This window comes from Somniosus microcephalus, chromosome 1, assembly GCF_052327205.1.
Source record: "Somniosus microcephalus isolate GS21.2 chromosome 1, FLI_Smic_1.0, whole genome shotgun sequence".
Taxonomy (NCBI): domain Eukaryota; kingdom Metazoa; phylum Chordata; class Chondrichthyes; order Squaliformes; family Somniosidae; genus Somniosus; species Somniosus microcephalus.
This window is the reverse complement of record NC_140987.1, coordinates 55,827,150-55,849,207: the sequence shown is the minus strand read 5'-3', so window position 1 is coordinate 55,849,207 and position 22,058 is coordinate 55,827,150. Positions and strand designations below refer to the sequence as shown.

Sequence of the window (22,058 nt, the reverse complement as noted above, 5' to 3'; positions counted from 1 at the left end):
TTTTTTGCTGGCCGCCTGCCAGCACCTCTCTGCGCCGCCGTCCCCGGCCTCCTGAGCCCCCCCCCACCCGCGGAGTGCCGGTTGTGTCCCAAGAGCCCGGCACTTCTCCTCGGTGCCAGGCTCTTTTGCCGGCACTCGCGCTCTTCGAGCGCGCTGCAGCAGGCCCCTCCCCTTTAAGAAGGGGAGGAAGGCCTGCAGTACCGCAGCGCGCCGTGCCGCAGCGTGTGGCGCTGCGACACGTTGCGCTGCGATTTTCAGTTGCAGCGCCCCAAGAGGGACGCGGGGCGCCTCGAGTAGCGCCGCGCTTCCGTCTGGGGCGCTGAAACTGAATTTGCGGCGGGCAGCCGCGACTCCTTCCAGGGCGGTACTTCCGGCGCCCTGGCGAGGCTGGCGCCCCAAATGGGGCGCCAGTGAATTTCTAGGTCCTAATTTCATATCTCCATCATCACCATTGATTCCAGGGCTATTGCTGTACTACGTGATTACCTTTTCGACATCAAGTCCTAGATGAGTTGTCACTTCCTGCAACTCAATGTTAGTAGAACTTAAGTCATCCTGTTCAGCTCAAATCAGCGCCTACATGACTCTAGTGCTGTATCCATCAATCTCCCGGGCTCCTTGCTCAGGCTGAGGTCAATAGATTGCAACTTCCCAAGTTTGATCCTGAGCTAAGCTTTCTACCCAACATCTAGTTCACTCTCAAGACTGTAGTGTATGTACCTTTAAGAGCCCCTGTGTACTGTAATACTGGTAGTGACCACTCGGGTATATAAGCCTGTATAGTGTCTTGTATCTTTTAGTTCATCTCCAGACTTTGTTCAGTAAACACCTGTTAAACCAACTCCTGCATTCCGTGTCTCCGTTAACACACGGATACAACAGTGGCGATGAATTGGAAACGGACTTACCTGCAATTCGGCAGCACCTCAAGGAGATCGATTCCTCAGACGAAGGTCGAAGAAGAAAAAAACGAGAAAAAAAACTGTGGTTTCACCGTTAGCCGGTGGCAGGTACTGCACTAATCCTTCCTGGTCGTCGGGCTGGGGCTCGATCGGGTGGCTCTGCAGCGGGGCCGAGCAGCGAGTCGGAAGGCGGAGGCAAACAGAGACGGAGGGTGGAGCACTCGGGAGACAGCCGGCGCTGCAAAGCAGGTCGGCGTTCAGACCAAGCAGAGGGAGGGAAAAGTCCCAGAGAGTCCGGCGGGAACGAGTCTCCAACTATTAAAAATATCTGTGCAAATAAAAACCGCAGAAAACAGCGTTGTCAGCAGCGGCGGGAAAGGCCATTTTTTTCTCGGCAGAGAAGAAAGGAAAGCGCGGGAGGTGCCATTTTTGATTTTCAGGATGCCTAAGACTGGCAATATTACTGCTTTCGATAGTGATATAGAGGATTGGACCACATATGTGGAAAGAGTGGAGGTATATTGCACAGCGAATGAAGTAGAGGATGATAAAAAGGCATCGGTACTTCTAAATCTGATGGGCGCAAGGACATACGGGCTGTTACGAAACTTAATCACTCCAGCCAAACCGATGGACAAAAATTTTAAGGAGATTGTTGATACCCTACAGGAGCACTTAAACCCAACACCGCTGCTGATAGCGGAACGATTCAAATTCTTCAGGAGGAATCAGCACAAGAATGAAAGTAACGCTGATTACCTCACCAAATTAAGAAAGCTGTCAAAGCACTGCCAATTCGGGGCAGGACTGGCAGATTCTCTACGAGACAAATTCGTCTGCGGTCTCCTAAGTGAAGGAACACAGAAAAGGCTACTTTCTGAGAAAGATTTGACACTGGACAAGGCTTTCAGTGTGGCTGTATCATGCGAAGCAGCAGCAAGAGGAGCTGCAGAGATACAGCAAAAGCCACAGGACTTTGGCACCCATGAAATGACACGGGGTTTCGAGAGATGTTATTGCTGCGGCAGATCCACCCATGACCAGAGGGGAAGGCCGATTTTAATATGATAAGGCAGGATCTGGCCAAAGTGGACTGGGAGCAGCTACTTATAGGAAAATCCACATCAAAGCAGTGGGAGACTTTCAGAAGGGAAATAGAGTACAACGCCAACATGTTCCCGTAAAGGTCAAGGGTGGTACCAACAAGCAAAGGGAACCTTGGATGACAAGGGATATACAAAAATGCATTAGGAAAAAAAGGGGGGCTTTTGGCAGTTACAAAAGACTAAAGACGGAGGAAGCCCTAGAGGAGTATAAAAAGTGCAGGGGCATACTTAAAAAAGAAATTAGGAGAGCGAGGGGGGGCCATGAAATAACACTGGCGAGCAAAATAAAGGAAAATCCTAAGATGTTTTATAAGTATATTAAGGGCAAGAGGATAACCAGGGAAAGGGTAGGGCCCATTAGGGACCAAAGTGGCAATCTGTGTGTAGAGCCAGATGATGTAGGCGGGGTTTTAAATGAATTTTTTGCATCTGTGTTCACTATGGAGGAAGACGATGTAGACATAGAAATCGGGCAAGGGGACTGTGATATACTTGAACATATTAGCATCGAGAGGGAGGAGGTACTAGCGGTTTTAGCAGGCCAAAAAGTGGATAAATCCCCAGGCCCGGACGAGATGTATCCCAGGCTGCTGTGTGAGGCAAAGGAGGAGATTGCAGGGGCTCTGACACAAATTTTCAGAACCTCTCTGGCCACAGGGGATGTACCAGAGGACTGGAGAACAGCTAACGTAGTACCATTATTCAAGAAGGGTAGCAGGGATAAACCAGGGAATTACAGGCCAGTGAGCCTAACATCTGTGGTAGGGAAATTACTGGAAAAAATTCTGAGGGACAAAATTAGTCTCCACTTGGAGAGGCAAGGATTAATCGGGGATAGTCAGCATGGCTTTGTCAAGGGTAAATCATGTCTGACCAATCTGATTGAATTTTTCGAGGGGGTGACAAGGTGTGTGGATGAGGGAAATGCTGTGGATGTGGTATACATGGACTTCAGTAAGGCTTTTGACAAAGTCCCGCATAGGAGACTGGTCAAGAAGGTAAGAGCCCATGGGATCCAGGGTGCCTTGGCACGTTGGATCCTAAACTGGCTGAGTGGCAGGAGGCAGAGGGTGATGGTCGAAGGTTGCTTGTGACTGGAAGCCTGTGTCCAGTGGGGTACCTCAGGGATCGGTGCTGGGTCCCTTGCTGTTTGTGATCTACATAAATGATTTGGATGAGAATGTAAAAGGTATGATCAGTAAGTTCGCAGATGACCCGAAAATTGGTGGGGTGGTAAATTGCGAGGAGGAAAGCCTCAGGCTACAGGACGATATAAACGGGTTGGTCAGATGGGCAGAAAAGTGGCAAATGGAATTTAACCCTGAAAAGTGCGAGGTGATGCATTTTGGACGGACAAATAAGGCAAGGGAATACACAATGAGTGGTTGGGCCCTAGGAAGCACAGAGGGTCAGAGGGACCTGGGTGTACATGTACATAGATCCCTGAAGGCAGCGGATCAGGTAGATAAGGTGGTTAAAAAGGCATATGGGATACTTGCTTTCATTAGCCGAGGCATAGAATATAAGAGCAGAGAGGTTATGATGGAGCTGTACAAAACGCTGGTAAGGCCACAGCTGGAGTACTGTGTGCAGTTCTGGTCGCCTCACTATAGGAAGGATGTGATTGCTTTGGAGAGGGTGCAGAGAAGATTCACCAGGATGTTACCTGGGATGGAGCGCCTCAGCTATGAAGAAAGACTAAACAGGCTGGGGTTGTTGTCCTTGGAGCAAAGAAGGTTGAGGGGGGACCTGATTGAGGTGGGTCAATAACAAGGGGGCATAGATTCAAGGTAAGGGGCAGGAGGTTTAGAGGGGATTTGAGGAGGAACTTTTTCACCCAGAGGGTGGTTGGAGTCTGGAACTCACTGCCTGAAAGGGTGGTAGAGGCAGGAACCCTCACAACATTCAAGAAGCATTTGGATGAGCACTTGAAATGCCATTGCATACAAGGCTATGGACCAAATGCTGGAAAATGGGATTAGGTTGGACAGGGCTTGATGGACGGCGCAGACACGATGGGCCGAAGGGCCTCTTTCTGTGCTGTATAACTCTATGACTCTAAGGGACTGCTGGTTCAAGGACAAAGCATGCAGGCAATGCGGAAAGATGGGACACATTGCACGTGTATGCCGATCTGGAAACAAAAAATCCACTGACAGAAAAAAAATCAATAAGGAAAAGTACAGAAAGGTACAAATAATGACGGACAGTAGCTCCGAAGACCAGAAGAGCGATAGCGACTCCGGAAACAAGAGACTAAGCTGTCTCAAATTACATAATGTAATTGCCAAAGAAGATTACCAGACCATTTGGGTTACCCTCACGATAGCGGGGTCCCCAGTTAAAATGGAGCTAGATACAGGATCAGCTCTGACCGTCGTAAGTCGACGGGATTACGAGTGGCTATTTCCACATATACAACGGCAAGGAAATACAGAAGTTGTATTTATACGTTCTGCAAGATGGTGGTCCACCGCTGTTGGGACGTGAATGGATCAGGAAGATACGTTTAGACTGGCACTCCATTCAGGCACTGACGGTGACCAGTAAGAAAAAAAATGATGACATCATACCTGTAGTGTCCGTGTGTAGATAAAGACACTGAAGACAGGAGTTGGTTCATAGGTATTTACTAAGCAAGTCTGGGGGGGGTTCTAAAGGATATACACAATACACAGGCTTATATAGCCCAAGTGGCAATTACCGGCATTACGCACACCTGGGGCTCTTAAAGGCACATACACCACAATTCCTCCCCTTCTAGCTAACTAGTACATCATATTTTAAGTAATTATTAATTACATGTTATATGCAAAATAATATACATTGCTGTATTAATTAATTATAAGTTAAGTCTCTCAGGAGGCTTCCTGACTCGGTCCGGATAACGCCTCGGGGGTGTAGTAGTTTCTGGTGGTGTAGTAGGTTCTTCTGGTAAGGCTGATTCGGCTTGAAGGCCAGTGTCGGGTTCATCGGGTTCCAGTATCACCGGATCAGAGGTAGATATGGGTATCTCTACTTCATCGTTAGATGTATAGCGTGGTGGTGTAGGTTGTCCCTTTTCGGATGACTTGATGATTTGGTCAGCATGGCGCCTTATTATGCTTTCTCCGATGTCCACGGTATACATCAGTGGTCCTAGTCGTGTGCAGATAGTTCCAGGCTGCCATTTCTCGGTACGGTAGTCCCGGGCCAAAACCGGTTGGCCTATCTGGAAGGCCCTAGTTGGCCTTTCATTCATGCCCTGAAACTGCCGGTTCTCCACGTCCCTTCGGATGTTGGGCTTGACCAAATCCAGCCGGCATCTTAGGTTTCTATTGTAGAACATCATGGCGGGAGTTTGGTTTGTAACCATATGCGTTGCATTCCTATATGCAAATAAGAAGTTATCCACCTTGTGCTGAAGTTTTATGTCTTCATTACCCATGGCCTTTATGGCCTTCTTAAAGGTCTGGACAAACCTTTCAGCCAATCCATTGGTGGCGGGATGGTATGGGGCGGACGTGTAGTGCTTTACCCCATTGTTTTTTAAGAACTTTCTGAATTCTTCGGACACAAATTGCGGTCCATTATCAGAACATATCTGTTCCGGCAGCCCATTCCTGGCAAATATGGTCCTTAATACTGTGATGGTTTTTTCCGTGGTGGTGGAGGACATCTTTATTACCTCCGGCCACTTGGAGTGTGCATCAACTGCGATTAAGAACATTGAGTCCATAAATGGACCAGCAAAGTCGATGTGCACCCTTTGCCAGGGAGATGAGGGCCACTCCCATGGATGTAGAGGGGCCTGTGGCGGAGCATTTTGGACCTTCTGGCATCCTAGGCAGCTCTTGGTCATGTCTTCGATGTCTCCATCGATACCTGGCCACCATACAAACGCCCTAGCTAGGTTCTTCATTTTCACTCCACCCAGATGCCCCTCGTGAAGCTCCTTTAGCACTTTATCCTGGAGTTTGGGTGGAATCACCACTCTGGATCCACACATCAAGGTTCCTCGGCACACTGACAGCTGTTCTCTTCTTTGCGAGAATGCTGGCAGCAGTGGTTCGCCATGTGCTGGCCATCCCTTCATTGTTAAATCGTAGACCCGTGAGAGAGTAGGGTCATTTCTGGTCTCCCTTTCAATGGCAGAATTTGTCACCGGTAGACATTCCACTATGGTAGAGTGGAATATCTCTACTGGGTCTACTGTAGGTGCCTCTTCTATCGTTGGCAACGGCAGGCGCGATAAACCGTCAGCATTCCCATGCTGTTTTGACCCTTTGTATTCAATGTTGTATTGGTGTGCCCCTAGAAAAAGGGACCACCTCTGTAGTCTTTGTGCCGTCATAATGGGGACACCTTTCTTAGGGTTGAATATGGAGATGAGGGGTTGATGGTCAGTCAGCAAGGTAAATTTTTGCCCGTGTAGGTAATGGTTGAATTTCTTCACTCCCCATATCAGGCTGAGTGCTTCCCTGTCTATCTGGGAATAGTTACGCTCAGCTGAGTTCAATGAGCGTGACGCAAAAGCTATCGGCCGTTCCGAGCCATCAGGGAATCTATGGGACAATACCGCTCCTATGCCATAAGGGGATGCATCGCACGCCAGTCTGATTGGTAGTGATGGGTTGTAATGAGCCAAAACTTTCTCGGATGTGATTAAGTCTTTACATTTATGGAAGGCACGTTTACAGTCTTCGTTCCATTTCCAAATCACTCCTGTGTGTAGAAGATCATTAAGAGGGTGTAGAATAGTTGATAAGTTCGGTAAAAATTTATGATAGTAATTTATTAATCCCAGGAATGACCTCAATTGTGAAACATTTTCAGGTGCTGGGGCTTTTATAACTGCTTCAATTTTTTCAGGTGACTTATGCAACCCTTCCTTATTAATTATGTGGCCACAATATGATATCTGATTTTGGAAAAATTCGCACTTGGGGCGATTTGCTCGTAGGCCCCGTTCTTTCAGCCTAGTGAGCACCTGCTCCAAATTGGCAAGGTGCTCGTTGTCGTTTTCTCCTGTTATAAGGATGTCGTCTAGGTAACACTGAGTCCCCGGAATCCCTTGCAGGACTTGCTCCATAGCTCTTTGCCAGATAGCTGGAGCTGATGCTACTCCAAAAACCAGTCGATTGTACTGGTACAGGCCTTTGTGTGTGTTTATTGTGAGATACTTTTTAGAGGTCTCCTCAACCTCCATCTGTAGATATGCCTGTGCCAAGTCAATTTTTGTGAAACGTTTCCCTCCGGATCGTGAGGCGAAAATATCTTCTATCCTCGGAAGAGGATACTGTACCGTGTGAAGGACCGGGTTTACAGTCACCTTAAAGTCCCCACAGATGCGAATTTTTCTCTGTTCCTCAGAGTTATTTTTCAATGTTTTTTTCATGACTGGAACGATGGGTGTTGCCCATTCGCTCCAATCTATTTTGGATAATACGCCTGCCTTTTCCAAATTCTCCAGCTCTGCCTCGACTGCCGGACGTATTGCGTATGGCACCGGTCTTGCCTTAAAATTTTTTGGAATTGCTGCATCTTCCACTTTTATTGAGGCGGTGATGCCTTTCAAGGTTCCTAGTTTCTCTTGAAACACTTCTTTGGCGTTGGCCAAGATGTCTTTTAATCGTTCAGGTATGATGTCATCATTGTTTTTTTCCTTACTGGTCACCGTCAGTGCCTGAATGGAGTGCCAGTCTAAACGTATCTTCCTTATCCATTCACGTCCCAACAACGGTGGACCACCATCTTGTAGAATGTATAAATACAACTTTTGTATTTCTTTGCCGTTGTATACCACAGGCACCTTTATTTTTCCTTTGGGGTATACTTTCTGCCCCGTATATGTTTTTAAGATAATGGATGTGTCTTTTAGAGGTATATGCGAAAATAGCCTCTCGTAATCTCGTCGATTTATTACGGTTAGAGCTGATCCTGTATCTAGCTCCATTTTAACTGGGGACCCTGCTATTATGAGGGTAACCCAAATGGTCTGGTAATCTTCATTGGCAATTACATTATGTAATTTGAGAGAGCTTAGTCTCTTGTTCCCGGAGTCGCTATTGCTCTTCTGGTCTTTGGAGCTACTGTCTGTCATCATTTGTACCTTTCTGTGCTTTTCCTTATTGATTCTTTTCCCGTTAGTGGATTTTTTATTTTCAGATCGGCATACACGTGGAATGTGTCCCATCTTTCCACATCGCCTGCATGCTTTTTCTTTGAACCAGCAATCCCTCTGGTCATGGTTGGATCTGCCGCAGCGATAACATCTCTCGAAACCCCGTGTCATTTCATGGGTGCCGAAGTCCTGTGGCCTTTGCTGTATCTTTGCCGCTCCTATTGCACTGAAAGCCTTGTCCAGTGTTAAATCTTTTCCAGAAGATACCTTTTTTTGTGTTTCTACACTTAGGGGATCGCAGATGAATTTGTCTTGCAGAGAATCTGCCAGTCCTGCCTCGAATTGGCAGTGTAGGGTATCAACAATCTCCTCAAAATTCTTCTCCATCGGTTCGGCTGGAGTGATTAAGTTGCGTAACAGCTTGTATGTTTCTGCGCCCATTAGATCCAGAAGCACTGAAGCTTTTTTTTCATCTTCTATTCCATTTGCGGTGCAAAACACCTCCACTCTTTCTACATATGTGGTCCAATCCTTTATCTTGTTATCAAAAACATCAATATTGCCAAAGTTAGGCTCTGTTTCGTTATCAAAAGCATCAATATTGCCAGACTTAGGCATTTCAAAAAAGATATGGCGCTTCCCGCGCTTTTTTTTTCTCTCTGTAGCAACGATGTGGTGCTTCCTGCGCTTTCCCGCCGCTGCTACTGATAACAACGCTGTTTTACTGTGGTTTCCGTTTATTCACTGTTGGAGACTCATTCCCGACGGAGGTCTAAACGTTGACCTGCTTGCCGCGCCGGCCGTCTCCCGAGTGCACCCTCCCAGTCCGTTATTGCTTGCCTCCGATTTCGCTGCCTGTCTCAGCTGTAGAGCCCGCCGCTGGAGCCCCAGCCTGACGCCCAGGAAGGATTAGCGCAGTGCCTGCCGCCAGCTGGTGAAACCACAGTTTCTATTACTTCCTTGAGTCTTCTGGACGCTGGAGGAATCGATGTCCTTGAGGTGCTGCCGAATTGCAGGTAAGTCCGTATCCCATCCTCGTCGCCACTGTAGTGTCCGTGTGTAGATAAAGACACTGAAGACAGGAGTTGGTTCATAGGTATTTACTAAGCAAGTCTGGGGGGGGGTTCTAAAGGATATACACAATACACAGGCTTATATAGCCCAAGTGGCAATTACCGGCATTACGCACACCTGGGGCTCTTAAAGGCACATACACCACAATTCCTGAACGATTAAAAGACACCTTGGCCAACGCCAAAGAAGTGTTTCAACAGGAACTAGGAACCTTGAAAGGCGTCACCGCCTCAATAAAAGTGGAAGATGCGGCAATTCCCAAGTTTTTTAAGGCAAGGCCGGTGCCATACGCAATTCGTCCAGCAGTCGAGGCAGAGCTGGAGAATTTGGAAAAGGCAGGCGTGTTATCCAAGGTAGATTGGAGCGAGTGGGCAACACCCATCGTCCCGGTCATGAAGAAAGCGTTGAATAATGATAAATTTGAAGAACAGAGAAAAATTCGCATCTGTGGGGACTTCAAGGTGACTGTAAACCCGGTCCTTCACACGGTACAGTATCCTCTTCCGAGGATAGAAGATATATTCGCCTCACTATCCGGAGGGAAACGTTTCACCAAAATTGACTTAGCACAGGCATATCACAGAATCACAGAAACCCCACAGTGCAGATAGAGGCCATTTCGGCCCATCGAGCCTGCACCGACACATATCCCACCCGATCCCCGTAACCCCTACACCAACACATATCCCACCCTATCCCCGTAACCCCACGTATTTAATCCCCCTAACACTAAGGGTCAATTTATCATAGCCAATCAACCTAACCTGCACATCTTTGGACTGTGGGAGGAAACCGGAGCACCCGGCGTAAACCCACGCAAACACGGGGAGAATGTGCAAACTCCACACAGACAGTCGCCCGAGGCCGGATTCGAACCCGGGTCCCTGGCACTGTGAGGCAATAGTGCTAACCACTATGCCACCGTGCTACAGATGGAGGTTGAGGAGGCCTCTAAAAAGTATCTCACGATAAACACACACAAAGGCCTGTACCAGTACAATCGACTGGTTTTCGGAGTAGCATCAGCTCCAGCTATCTGGCAAAGAGCTGTGGAGCAAGTCCTGCAAGGGATTCCGGGGACTCAATGCTACCTAGACGACATCCTTGTAACAGGAGAAAACGACAACAAGCACCTTGCCAATTTGGAGCAGGTGCTCACTAGGCTGAGAGAACGGGGCCTACGAGCAAATCGCCCCAAGTGCGAATTTTTCCAGAAACAAATATCATATTGTGGCCATATAATTAACGAAGAAGGGTTGCATAAGTCACCTGAAAAAATTGAAGCGGTCATAAAAGCCCCAGCACCTGAAAATGTCTCACAATTAAGGTCGTTCCTGGGATTGATAAATTACTATCATAAATTTTTACCGAACTTGTCAACTGTTCTGCACCCTCTTAACGCACTGCTACAAACGGGAGTAATTTGGAAATGGAGCGAAGACTGTAAACGTGCCTTCCATAAATGCAAAGGCTTGATCACGTCCAAGGAAGTGTTGGCTCATTACAACCCATCACTGCCAATCAGACTGGCGTGCGATGCATCCCCTTACGGCATAGGAGCGGTATTATCGCATAGATTCCCTGATGGCTCGGAGCAGCCGATAGCTTCTGCGTCACGCTCATTGAACTCAGCTGAGCGTAACTATGCCCAGATCGACAGGGAAGCACTCAGCCTGGTGTGGGGAGTGAAGAAATTCAACCATTACCTACACGGGCAAAAATTTACCTTGTTGACTGACCATCAACCACTCATCTCCATATTCAACCCTAAAAAGGGCGTTCCCATTATGACAGCGCAAAGGCTACAGAGGTGGTCCCTTTTCCTAGGGGCACACCAATATGACATAGAATACAAAGGATCAAAACAGCATGGGAATGCTGACGGTTTATCACGCCTACCATTGCCAATGGTAGAAGAGGCACCTACAGTGGACCCAGTGGAAATGTTCCACTCAACCATAGTGGAATGTCTACCAGTAACAAATTCTACCATTGAAAAGGAAACGAGAAATGACCCGACTCTCTCACGAGTCTACGATTTAACGGTGAAGGGATGGCCAGCACATGGCGAACCACTGTTGCCAGCATTCTCGCAAAGAAGAGAACAGCTGTCAGTGTGCCGAGGAACCTTGATGTGTGGATCCAGAGTGGCGATTCCACCCAAACTCCAGGATAAAGTGCTAAAGGAGCTTCACGAGGGGCATCTGGGTGGAGTGAAAATGAAGAACCTAGCCAGAGCGTTTGTGTGGTGGCCAGGTATCGATGGAGACATCGAAGAAATGACCAAGAGCTGTCTAGGATGCCAGAAGGTCCAAAACGCCCCACCACAAGCCCCTCTACATCCATGGGAGTGGCCCTCATCTCCATGGCAAAGGGTACATATCGACTTTGCTGGTCCATTTATGGACTCAATGTTCTTAATCGCGGTTGATGCACACTCCAAGTGGCCGGAGGTAATAAAGATGTCCTCCACCACCACGGAAAAAACCATCACAGTATTAAGGACCATATTTGCCAGGAATGGGCTGCCTGAACAGATCTGTTCTGATAATGGACCGCAATTTGTGTCCGAAGAATTCAGGAAGTTCTTAAAAAACAATGGGGTTAAGCACTACACGTCCGCCCCATACCATCCCGTCACCAATGGATTAGCTGAAAGGTTTGTCCAGACCTTCAAGAAGGCCATAAAGGCCATGGGTAATGAAGACATAAATCTACAACATAAGGTAGATAACTTCTTGTTTGCGTACAGGAATGCAACACATGTGGTTACAAACCAAACTCCCGCCATGATGTTTTTCAATAGAAGACTAAGATGCCGGCTGGATTTGATCAAGCCAAACATCAGAAGGGACGTAGAGAACCGGCAATTTCAAGGCATGAATGAAAGGCCAACTAGAACCTTCCAGATAGGTCAACAAGTTTTGGCCCAGGACTACCGTACCGAGAAATGGCAGCCTGGAACTATTTGCACACGACTAGGACCGCTGATGTATACCGTGGACATTGGAGAAAGTATAATAAGGCGCCATGCTGACCAGATCATAGAGTCATCAAAAAAGGGACAACCTACACCACAACTCTATACGCCTAATGATGAAGTAGAGATACCCATAGTATCTACCTCCGATCCGGTGATACTGGAACCAGATGAACCCGACACTGGCATTCAAGCCGAATCGACCTTGCCAAAAGAACCTACTACACCACCGAGGCGTTATCCGGACCGAGTCAGGAAGCCTCCAGAGAGACTGACTTATAATTGATTAACTGCAGCAAATGTGTAGATTATTGTTCTTGTAAACATGTTAATTAATGATTACTTAAAATGTTATGTACCAATTATCTAAAAGGGGAGGAATTGTAGTGTATGTGCCTTTAAGAGCCCCTGTGTACTGTAATGCCGGTAGTGACCACTCGGGTATATAAGCCTGTATAGTGTCTTGTATCTTTTAGTTCACCTCCAAACTTTGTTCAGTAAACACCTGTTAAACCAACTCCTGCATTCCGTGTCTCCATTAACACATGGATACAACAAACACTACCTTCCCTTTACCTCAAAGACACTGCCCACTAATGTTCCTAATTTATCCCATTCACTTCTGAAACCCTAATCCATACCATCAGCACTTAATGGATCAACTTCTCAAATGCTCGCTTAGCCATATTTTCTACTTCCACCCTTCACAGACTGCCGCTATCCCAGAACACAATGGCCTGAGTCATCTCCCACAAACCGATCACCTCCACCCATCTTCACTGGCTCCCTTGCCATAGTGAACCTCGTTTTAAATCCTACCATGCCTCACCCTATTTGGGTATTCTTCTGGTCATGCATCCCAGTCCAGATGCACTGTTCCTTTGACCTCAAACTACTGCTTATCCCTCACTCGCTCCAATCCACCATCAGAGGCTGATCTTTCAGTCCTCTTGCACAGTGGGACTCTACTTTGCTACCTTTCTTCCCACCTTCAAAAGCTTTCCAAAAATTTCTCTGTAATGATGCCTTCAGATTGCCTCCCCCAAATCCCTCTACATCAATTTCTCCCTCTTATAAAGTGTTCGCAAAATCCCTTTATTTAGGGAGTGCTGTTTAAATGCAATCTTAAAATAATTAAGCATCCTCAATTCAGATAGCTTAAAGGAATAACGTAAAATTAAGCTTTGGTGTACATGATTTCAGTATAGATGTTGAAACAATTGTACCAGTTTATTTAAACTCTCCAGTAGCAGAATATTTTTTAAGAGGAAGGGAAGAACTTAAAAACTTGACAGTTTTACCAACATAAATCATTTCAATAAACTACCTGTGAATTCAAGTTTCCAACATAAATGGTTCTTCTGATTTCTTCAATCTTGGAAGGATCCACATTTCCCATTGTTGGAGGTTGAGAACTTATTCCTAATGCTGTAAGAGTAGGATCAAGTCCAGCTTGTAGTGCTCCCAGTGTAGTAAAAGGGACAGAAGCAACAACAGTTCCCACTGTACTCGGAACTGCATCAACTGCACCAATCTATCAAATAAAAAATGTAGCTTGGGAATTCGTTTTTTTTTTTTATTTAAGAAAATGTATCCAAATCCATTTCCTTTAAAAGATGACCATTTTCTTTCAAAATGTGCTGCACACACCTAACATTCTGAACATACATGTGAACTTGCAAGTGAAAATGGACACCGAGCCAAACAAGGAGCTTATTAGGGGGTGTGACCATAAGCTAGCTCAAAGAGGTGGGTTTAACAAAGGCCTTAAAGTAGGAGAGGGTGGTGGAGGGGTTTCGGTGGGGAATTCCAAAGTGTGGGGCCAATGATGGGGTGAAGGGAAGGGGATGTACACATTTCTCCTCAGTTCACTGGCTCAAATTCTCATTTGTTCCCCACCAGGTGCACTTCCCCTTCCACTGGCTACATTTCCCATTCCAACTCAGCCACTTCCTTTGCCTCCAATGCTCAGTAACTGTAGATCCCCCTCACAGGCTGCTCTTAGCACTTTAACAAGTTTAACATTGGATTTTACAAAGAAAACTGCTTGGCCATCCAGTTTCTACTCTAATTTCAAATATTATATTTGTTGATTATGTGTTTATGCTTCCATTGAACTGTAATGTAAATATAAAAGAATGTTTTACAGACACTCCAAGCTTCAAAACATCACTTACAGAAGCAAGAGGGTTTGAAGTAGGGACTGGGAGCAACCCTGCACCAGGCATCAATCCTGCAATAGAAGTGGCAGGAGCCAAAAGGGACAAGGCTTTGGTTTCATCTGGGATCTTACCTGTGAAAGAAACAAGACAATTACTTAGGATAATGGAATCAAGCAGAAAATGAGTTATTTTCCCCATCTCAATAGCACAGATTGACTAATCTGAGAGCTCACTTCTAGATCCTTCCAAAAACATACAAACATAAAGATGTCTTTTTAACCTACTCTGTAATAAAATTAAAATAAAAATGCAAACTGTCAAAACTGTAAGCAACCATATTTACAGGAAAACTTGTTTTAATAATTTAAAATGTAGACAATAATTTAACACTTTGAGCTATGGTCACCTGTACTTGAAACTTATTGGTCATGTACCATACGATATCAAGCATGGACGTTTTCCCCAGGCGATCACTCTCAGTATTCGAAAGTTGTGTTACACACGACAACCGTTCATGTTGGCTGCATCACTACTAGCACACAGAACATCAGATACAGAAAAGAAGAACATTTTTTAAAATTCTTTTTTTAGTCCCCAATAAAATGACACATCCGAGAACTGATTTTTAAAAAATTAAAAACCAGTTAAACAGTCGCGGCAAGAAACCATAATCGTTTACTAATGAGATTACAAATGTTTCATGTAATTCAGTTCATCCTGAATTCCATCATTATAAATTACAGCTCTAAAATTTCACATCCGTTTACCTGGTAAGTGTGTCACAATAGTACATATGTGCGTCAGCACAAATGATTTTACAGTCAACTGATCACCAGTTACTGTGCTATAAAATGGGGCAGCCAACTGGCATCTCAGCCATTCTGTGGCTGAAGTGTGGCATTTTTAATGCATTACTTAGCTGCTATGCCCATGCGCAGCAAAACGGGAAGTCTTTTTTTCATCCTGACCCAGGTAACCTATATAATTGGAATTAGTTGACTGGCGCACAGTTTCACGTCTAGCTGCTAAGATAGAACTGTGTCCCTTTAAGGTCACTGCTCAATTACTCTCTGTGGGAAAGTGGTATAAATAGGCACATAATTAATTAAATTTCTGTAGATCGGCAGCTGCTTATAAATCTGCGACTCCTGTCTGTAGGTAGAAGCCAAGTTATCAAGATCAGAAAGATTATCAGGAAATAATTGGCTTTCTTTGTCTTAATACTGACAATTTTGAAGTGCGACAAACACAAGCGAAACACAAGATTTTTACACATATATAATTAATTAATTCTATTTATAAACTAATTAAAAATATCCAGCAGAGGTGCTGCAACACACAAAGCTTTTGAACAACCAAATGGTCCTGCACTTGACAAAGGAAAAAACGGGGGCGGGTTGGGGTGAGTTGACACCGGTGTTATTGCCATAAGCACACCCCTTCAGTTCTACAAGCCTCTGCAGCAAAGAAGAAGCCAGATCTGTTACCTACTCAGCTGTGTGCTGCTCAGGTTTATGAGACTGAGTTGCTGGTATTAACTGTAAGAGAGAGAAATGGGAGTAAGAAGGCAAGCAAGTGGAAGAGGGAAATGAGAAGGACAGAGAGAGGAAACAAGCAAAACAGAGAGTGAGTCAATGAGACAGAGAATGAGAGAGACAGGCAGAGAGGGAATGACAGAATTAATGAGTGTTTGAAAGAGAGGGACAATAAGCAAATGGCAGAGACTTTGAACAAATATTTTGTATCGGTCTTCATGGTAGAAGACATTAAAAGCATCCCAATAATAATTGATAATCAAGGGGCTATAGGGAGGGAGGAACTTAAAACAATGACTATCACTAGAGAAAAAGTACTAGGCAAACTAATGGGACTAAAGGCTGACAAGTCCCCTGGACCTGATGGCCTACATCCTAGGGTCTTAAAAGAAGTGGCTGCAGAGATAGTGGATACGTTGGTTGTAATCTACCAAAATTCCCTGGATTCTGGAGAGGTCACGGCGGATTGGAAAACCACAAATGTAACGCCTCTATTCAAGAAAGGAGGGAGGCAAAAAGCAGGAAACTATAGGCCAGGTAGCCTAACATCTGTCATTGGGAAAATGCTGGAATCCATTATTAAGAAAGTAATAACAGGACATTTAGAAAATCATAATAAAACCATGCTGACTCTGCTTGATTGTATGAAAGGGAAATTGTGTTTGACAAATTTACTAGAGTTCTCTGAGGATGTAACGAGCAGGGTGGATAAAGGGGAACCAGTAGATGTAATGTATTTGGATTTTCGAAGGCATTCGATAAGGTGCCACATAAAAGGTTACTACACAAGATAAGCGCTCACGGGGTTGGGGATAATATATTAGCATGGATAGAGGATTGGCTAATTAACAGAAAACAAAGGGTCGGGATAACTGGGTCATTTTCCAGTTGGCAAACTGTAACTAGTGGGGTGCCACAGGGACCAGTGCTGGGGCCTCAACTATTTACAATCTATATTAATGACTTGGATGAAGGGACCGTGTGTACTGTAGCCAAATTTGCTGATGATACAAAGGTAGGTGGGAAAGCAAGTTGTGAGGAGGACACAAAGAGTCTGCAAAGGGATATAGATAGGTTAAGTGAGTGGGCAAAAATTTGGCAGATGGAGTATAATGTGGGGAAATGTGAGGTTATCCACTTTGGTAGGAAAAATAAAAAAGCAAATTATTTAAATGGAGACTACATAATGCTGCGGTACAGAGGGATCTGGGGGTCCTCGTACATGAAACACAAAAAGTTAGCATGCAGGTATAGCAAGTACAGGAAACTCTTTTTTATCCGGCACCGACGGGACTGGCGTGGTGCCAGTTGATCAAAAAGTCCGGATTACAGAGAGGTATAGTAAAAGGTACGAGAGCCCCGTACACGGCCACAGATCCAGGTGTCCCTGTTGCATGGCAACAGGTGCAGGAGCCCCGGCCACAGATCCAGGCGTCCCTGTTGCATAGTAACAGGTGCCGGAACCCCAGTTACACGGTCACAGATCCAGGAACAGCCACTAATATGAAGTAAAACTTACCTGAACCTACTCCCGAATTTTGCCGGTTAACAGAGATTTCCGGTTATTTTAGGTGCCGGTAAATCGAGAGTTTCCTGTAATTAGGAAGGCAAATGGAATGTTGGCCTTTATTGTAAGGGGGATGGAGTATAAAAGTAGGGAAGTCTTGCTACAACTGTACAGGGCGCTGGTAAGACCACACCTGGAGCATTGCGTACAGTTTTGGTCTCCTTATTTAAGGAGGGATATACTTGCATTGGAGGCAGTTCAGAGAAGGTTCACTAGGTTAATTCCTGAGATGAAGGGGTTGTCTTATGAGGAAAGGTTGGGCCTATACTCATTGGTGTTTAGAAGAGAGGTGATCTTATTGAAACATGTAAGATTCTGAGGGGGCTTGACGGGGTAGATGCAGGGAGGATGTTTCCCTCGTGGGGGGATCTAGAACTAGGGGGCACAGTTTCAGAATAAGGGGTCGCCCATTTAAAACGGAGATGAGGAGGAATTTCTTCTCTGAGGGTCGTGAATCTTTGGAATTCTCTACCCCAGAGAGCTGTGGAGGCGGAGTCATTGAATATATTCAAGGCAGAGATATTTAATTTCAATACCCTTAACTTAATCTAGATCAAGTAAGTAGTCAAGAAACTACACTGTAAACTAAGTTACCTAATTACAAATTTAGTTAAATAAAACAAGGTCATATAGAGCTGGCAGTGCAGGTGGTGTGCCACAACTGCAGCATGTGGGAGCTTGTGGAGAGCATTGTGATCCCGGACAACCACGCTTGCAGTAAGTTCCTACATCCTGAGGAACTTCAGCTCAGAGTTTTTGAGCTGGAGTCTGAGGTGCAGGCATTGCGGGGCACCAGGGATGGGGAGAGTTACATGGACACTTTATTCCAGGAGGCAATCACACCCCTTAGGTTAGGTAGTGGTACAGGCCTGGTTAGTGATCAGGGACAGGATGGTGTGACAGCAACTCAGGCAGGTAAGGAGAATCAATGTGCAAGGCTGGAAATGCCTCAGCTTTTGCCCCTGTCTAACAGGTATGAGGTTCTTGCTGCCTGTGTGGATGAAGGAAAAGCCTGCAGGATAGATGAGCAAGTTGACCATGGTACCATGGTGCAGGAGGCCATTCAAGTTGGGGGGGGGGGGGGGGGTGAAAGGGAATGTAGTTGTGGTAGGGGACAGTGTAGTCAGGGGGATAGATACTGTTCTCTGCAGCCACGACCTAGAGTTCCGAAGGTTGTGTTGCCTGCCAGGTGCCAGGGTTAAAGACATCTCCTCGCGGCTGGAGGAGAACTTGGAGTGGGAGGATCCAGTTGTCATGTTCCAGGTAGGAACCAACGACATAGGTAGAACTAGGAATGAGGTTCTGCTGAGAGAGTTGGAGGAGCTAGGATCCAAATTAAAAAGTAGAACCTCAAAGGTAATAATCTCTGGATTGTTACCTGAGCCACACGAATATTGGTATAGGGACAAACAGATTAGAGGTTTAAATCCGTGGCTCAAAGAGTGGTGTGTGGGAGGAAAGGAATTTCAGTTCATGGGGCACTGGCACCAGTACTGGGGAAAGAGGGAGCTGTTCCGTTGCAACGGACTCCACTTAAACCGGGCTGGGACCAGTGTCCTGGCAAACCGAATAACTAGGGCAGTAGACAGGGCTTTAAACTAATGAGGGGGGGGGGGGGGTGGGAGGATTCAGGAAAGAGTAAATTTAAAAGCAGCAAGAGAAATGTCAAGGCTCTACAGCAGAGTAGAGTTTTGGGTAAAAATAAGCAGTGGGTCAGGAAGGGACAGTGAGAGTAACAATGGTAAAAAGGCATCAGTGACCAAGGTGGCATCAGGGAAAAATAGAAACAAGTAAAAGCTAGACACTATATCTAAATGTGCGAAGCATTCGCAACAAAATAGATGAATAGCGCAGATAGAAATTAATAGGTTTGATCTAATAGCCATTACGGAGACGTGATTGCAATGTGGTCAAGGTTGGGAACTAAATATTCCAGGATACTTAGCTTTTAGAAGAGATAGGCAAAATGGAAAGGAGGAGGGGTAGCCCTAACAATAAAGGATGGGATAAAGACAGTAGAGAGGATCTTAGCTCTGTAAATCAAGAAGTAGAATCAGTTTCAGTGGAGCTAAGTAACAGCATGGGGCAGAAAACATTGGTGGGAATTGTTTATAGGCCCCCAAATAGTAGTTGTAATGTAGGGCAGAGTATAAATCAGGAAATTAGAGGCGCATGTAACAAGGGTAATATAGTAATCATGGGGGACTTTAATCTACATATAGACTGGGAAAACTAAACTTGCAGTAATAGTGTGGAGGACGAATTCATGGAATGTATACAAGATAGTTTTCTAGATCAGTATGTTGAGGAACCAACTAGGGAACAGGCTATTTTAGATCTAGTATTGTGCAACGAGAAAGGGTTAATTAATAACCTTGTAGTAAAGGGGCCTTTAGGGAATAGTGACCATTATATGATAGCATTTCATATTGAGTTTGAAAATGATTTAGTTAAATCCGAAACTAGGGTCTTAAATCTAAACAAAGCAACCTACCTAGGTATGAGGGGCAAGTTGGCTAAGGTAGATTGGAAAACTACATTAAACGGTATGACAGTAGAGAAGCAATGGCTAGCATTTAAATAATTAATACGTAGTATATAACAAATAAACATTTCTTTAAGGCACAAAAATGGCACAAGTGGTCCAACCGTGGCTAACAGGAGAAGTTAAAGATAGTATTAGATCAAAGGAAGAGGCTTATAATGTTGCCAAAGAGTAGTAAGCCTGAGGATTGGGAGGATTTTAGAATTCAGCAAAGGAGGACCAAGAAATTGATAAAGATGGGGAAAATAGAATAGGAGAGTAAACTAGCGAGAGACATAAAAACAGGTATGTAAAAAGGAAAAGATTAGCGAAAGTAAATGTGGGTCCCTTACAGGCTGAGACAGGAGAAATTATAACGGGGAGTAAGGAAATGGCAGAGAAATTAAATAAATACTTTGTGTCTGTCTTCACGGAAAAAGACACAAAAAACTTTCCGGAAATAGTGGAGAACCAAGAGTCTAGCGAGAAGGGTCTAACTGAAAGAAGTTAGTATTAGTAAAAAAAATAGTACTGGTGAAATTAATGGGACTGAAAGCTGATAAATCCCCTGGACCAGATGGCTTACATCCTAGGGATTTCAAAGAGGTGGCTATAGAGATAGTGGATGCATTGGTTGTCATATTCCAAAATTCCATAGATTCTAGAATGGTTCCTGTGGATTAGAAGGTAGCAAATGTAACCCCACTATTTAAGGAAGGAGAGAGAAAACGGGGAACTACAGACCAATTAGCCTGACATCAGAAGTAGGGAAAATGCTGGAATCTATTAAGGATGTGGTAACAGGACACTTAGAAAATAATAGGATTGGGCAGAGTCAATACGGAGGATTGGGCAGAGTCAACACAGATTTATGAAAGGGAAATCGTGTTTGACGAATCTTTTAAGAGTTTTTTGAGGTTGTAACTAGCAGAATAGATAATGGGGAACCAGTGGATGTGGTGTATTTGGATTTTCAGAAGGCATTCGATAAGGTGCCACACAAGAGGTTATTAAACAAAATTAGGGCTCATGGGATTATTAAGGGTAATATACTAGCATGGATTGAGGATTGGTTAATGGACAGAAAACAGAGAGTAGGAACAAACGGGTCATTTTTGGGTTGGCAGGTTGTAATTAGTGGGGTACCGCAAGGATCAGTGCTTAGGCCTCAGTTATTCACAATCTATATCAATGATTTGGGTGAGGGGACCAAATGTAATATATCCAAGTTTGCTTATGATACAAAGCAAGGTGGGAATGTAAGTTGTGAGGAGGATGCAAGGAGACTTCAAGGGAATATAAACACGCTAAGTGAGTGGGCAAGAACATGGCAAATGGAATATAATGTGGAGAAATGTGAAGTTATCTGCTTTGGTGGGAAAAATAGAAAAGCAGAGTATTTTTTAAATGATGAGAGATTAGGAAATGTTGGTGTTCAGAGGGGCCTGGGTGTCCTTATACACGAATCACTGAAAGTTAACATGCAGGTACAGTAAGCAATTAGGAAAGCAAATGGTATGTTGGCCGTTATTACAAGAGGGTTTGAGTATAAGAGTAAAGACGTCTTACTGTAATTATATAGGGCCCTGGCGAGACCACTCCTGGAGTATTGTGTACAGTTTTGGTCTCCTTACTCAAGGAAGGATATACTAGCCATAGAGGCAGTGCAATGAAGGTTCACCAGACTGTCCTATGAGGACAGATGAGTAGACTAGGCCTATATTCTCTGGAGTTTAGTAGAATCAGAGGTGATCTCATTGAAACATACAAAATTCTTACAGGGCAGGGAAGATGTTTCCCCTGACTGGGGAGTCTAGAACCAGGGGGGTCACAGTCTCAGAATAAGGGGTCGGCCATTTAGGACTGAGATGAGGAGACATTTCTTCACTTAGAGGGTGGTGAATCTTTGGAATTTTCTACTCCAGAGAGCTGTGGAGGCTTAGTCATTGAGTATATTCAAGACAGAGATCGATACATTTTTGGATATTAAGGGTATCAAGGGATATGGGGATAGTGCAGGCAAGTGGAGTTGAGGTAGAAGATCAGCCATGGTCTTATTGAATGACGGAGCAGGCTCCATGGGGCCAAATGGCCTACTCCTGCTC

General features: G+C 45.0%; 1 protein-coding gene across 1 annotated transcript in view; it reads right to left on the bottom strand.

The window, feature by feature from the left end:
* Positions 1-22,058, bottom strand: part of srek1 (splicing regulatory glutamine/lysine-rich protein 1) — a 97,163-nt gene that overhangs the window by 55,228 nt on the left and 19,877 nt on the right. Inside the window, exons 3-4 of the mRNA XM_085981669.1 lie at positions 14,343-14,458; positions 13,493-13,699 (exon numbers count right to left, since the gene is read on the bottom strand). Coding sequence (XP_085837795.1) covers positions 13,493-13,699; positions 14,343-14,458 — 323 coding nt within the window. The remainder of the gene's footprint in view (positions 1-13,492; positions 13,700-14,342; positions 14,459-22,058) is intronic.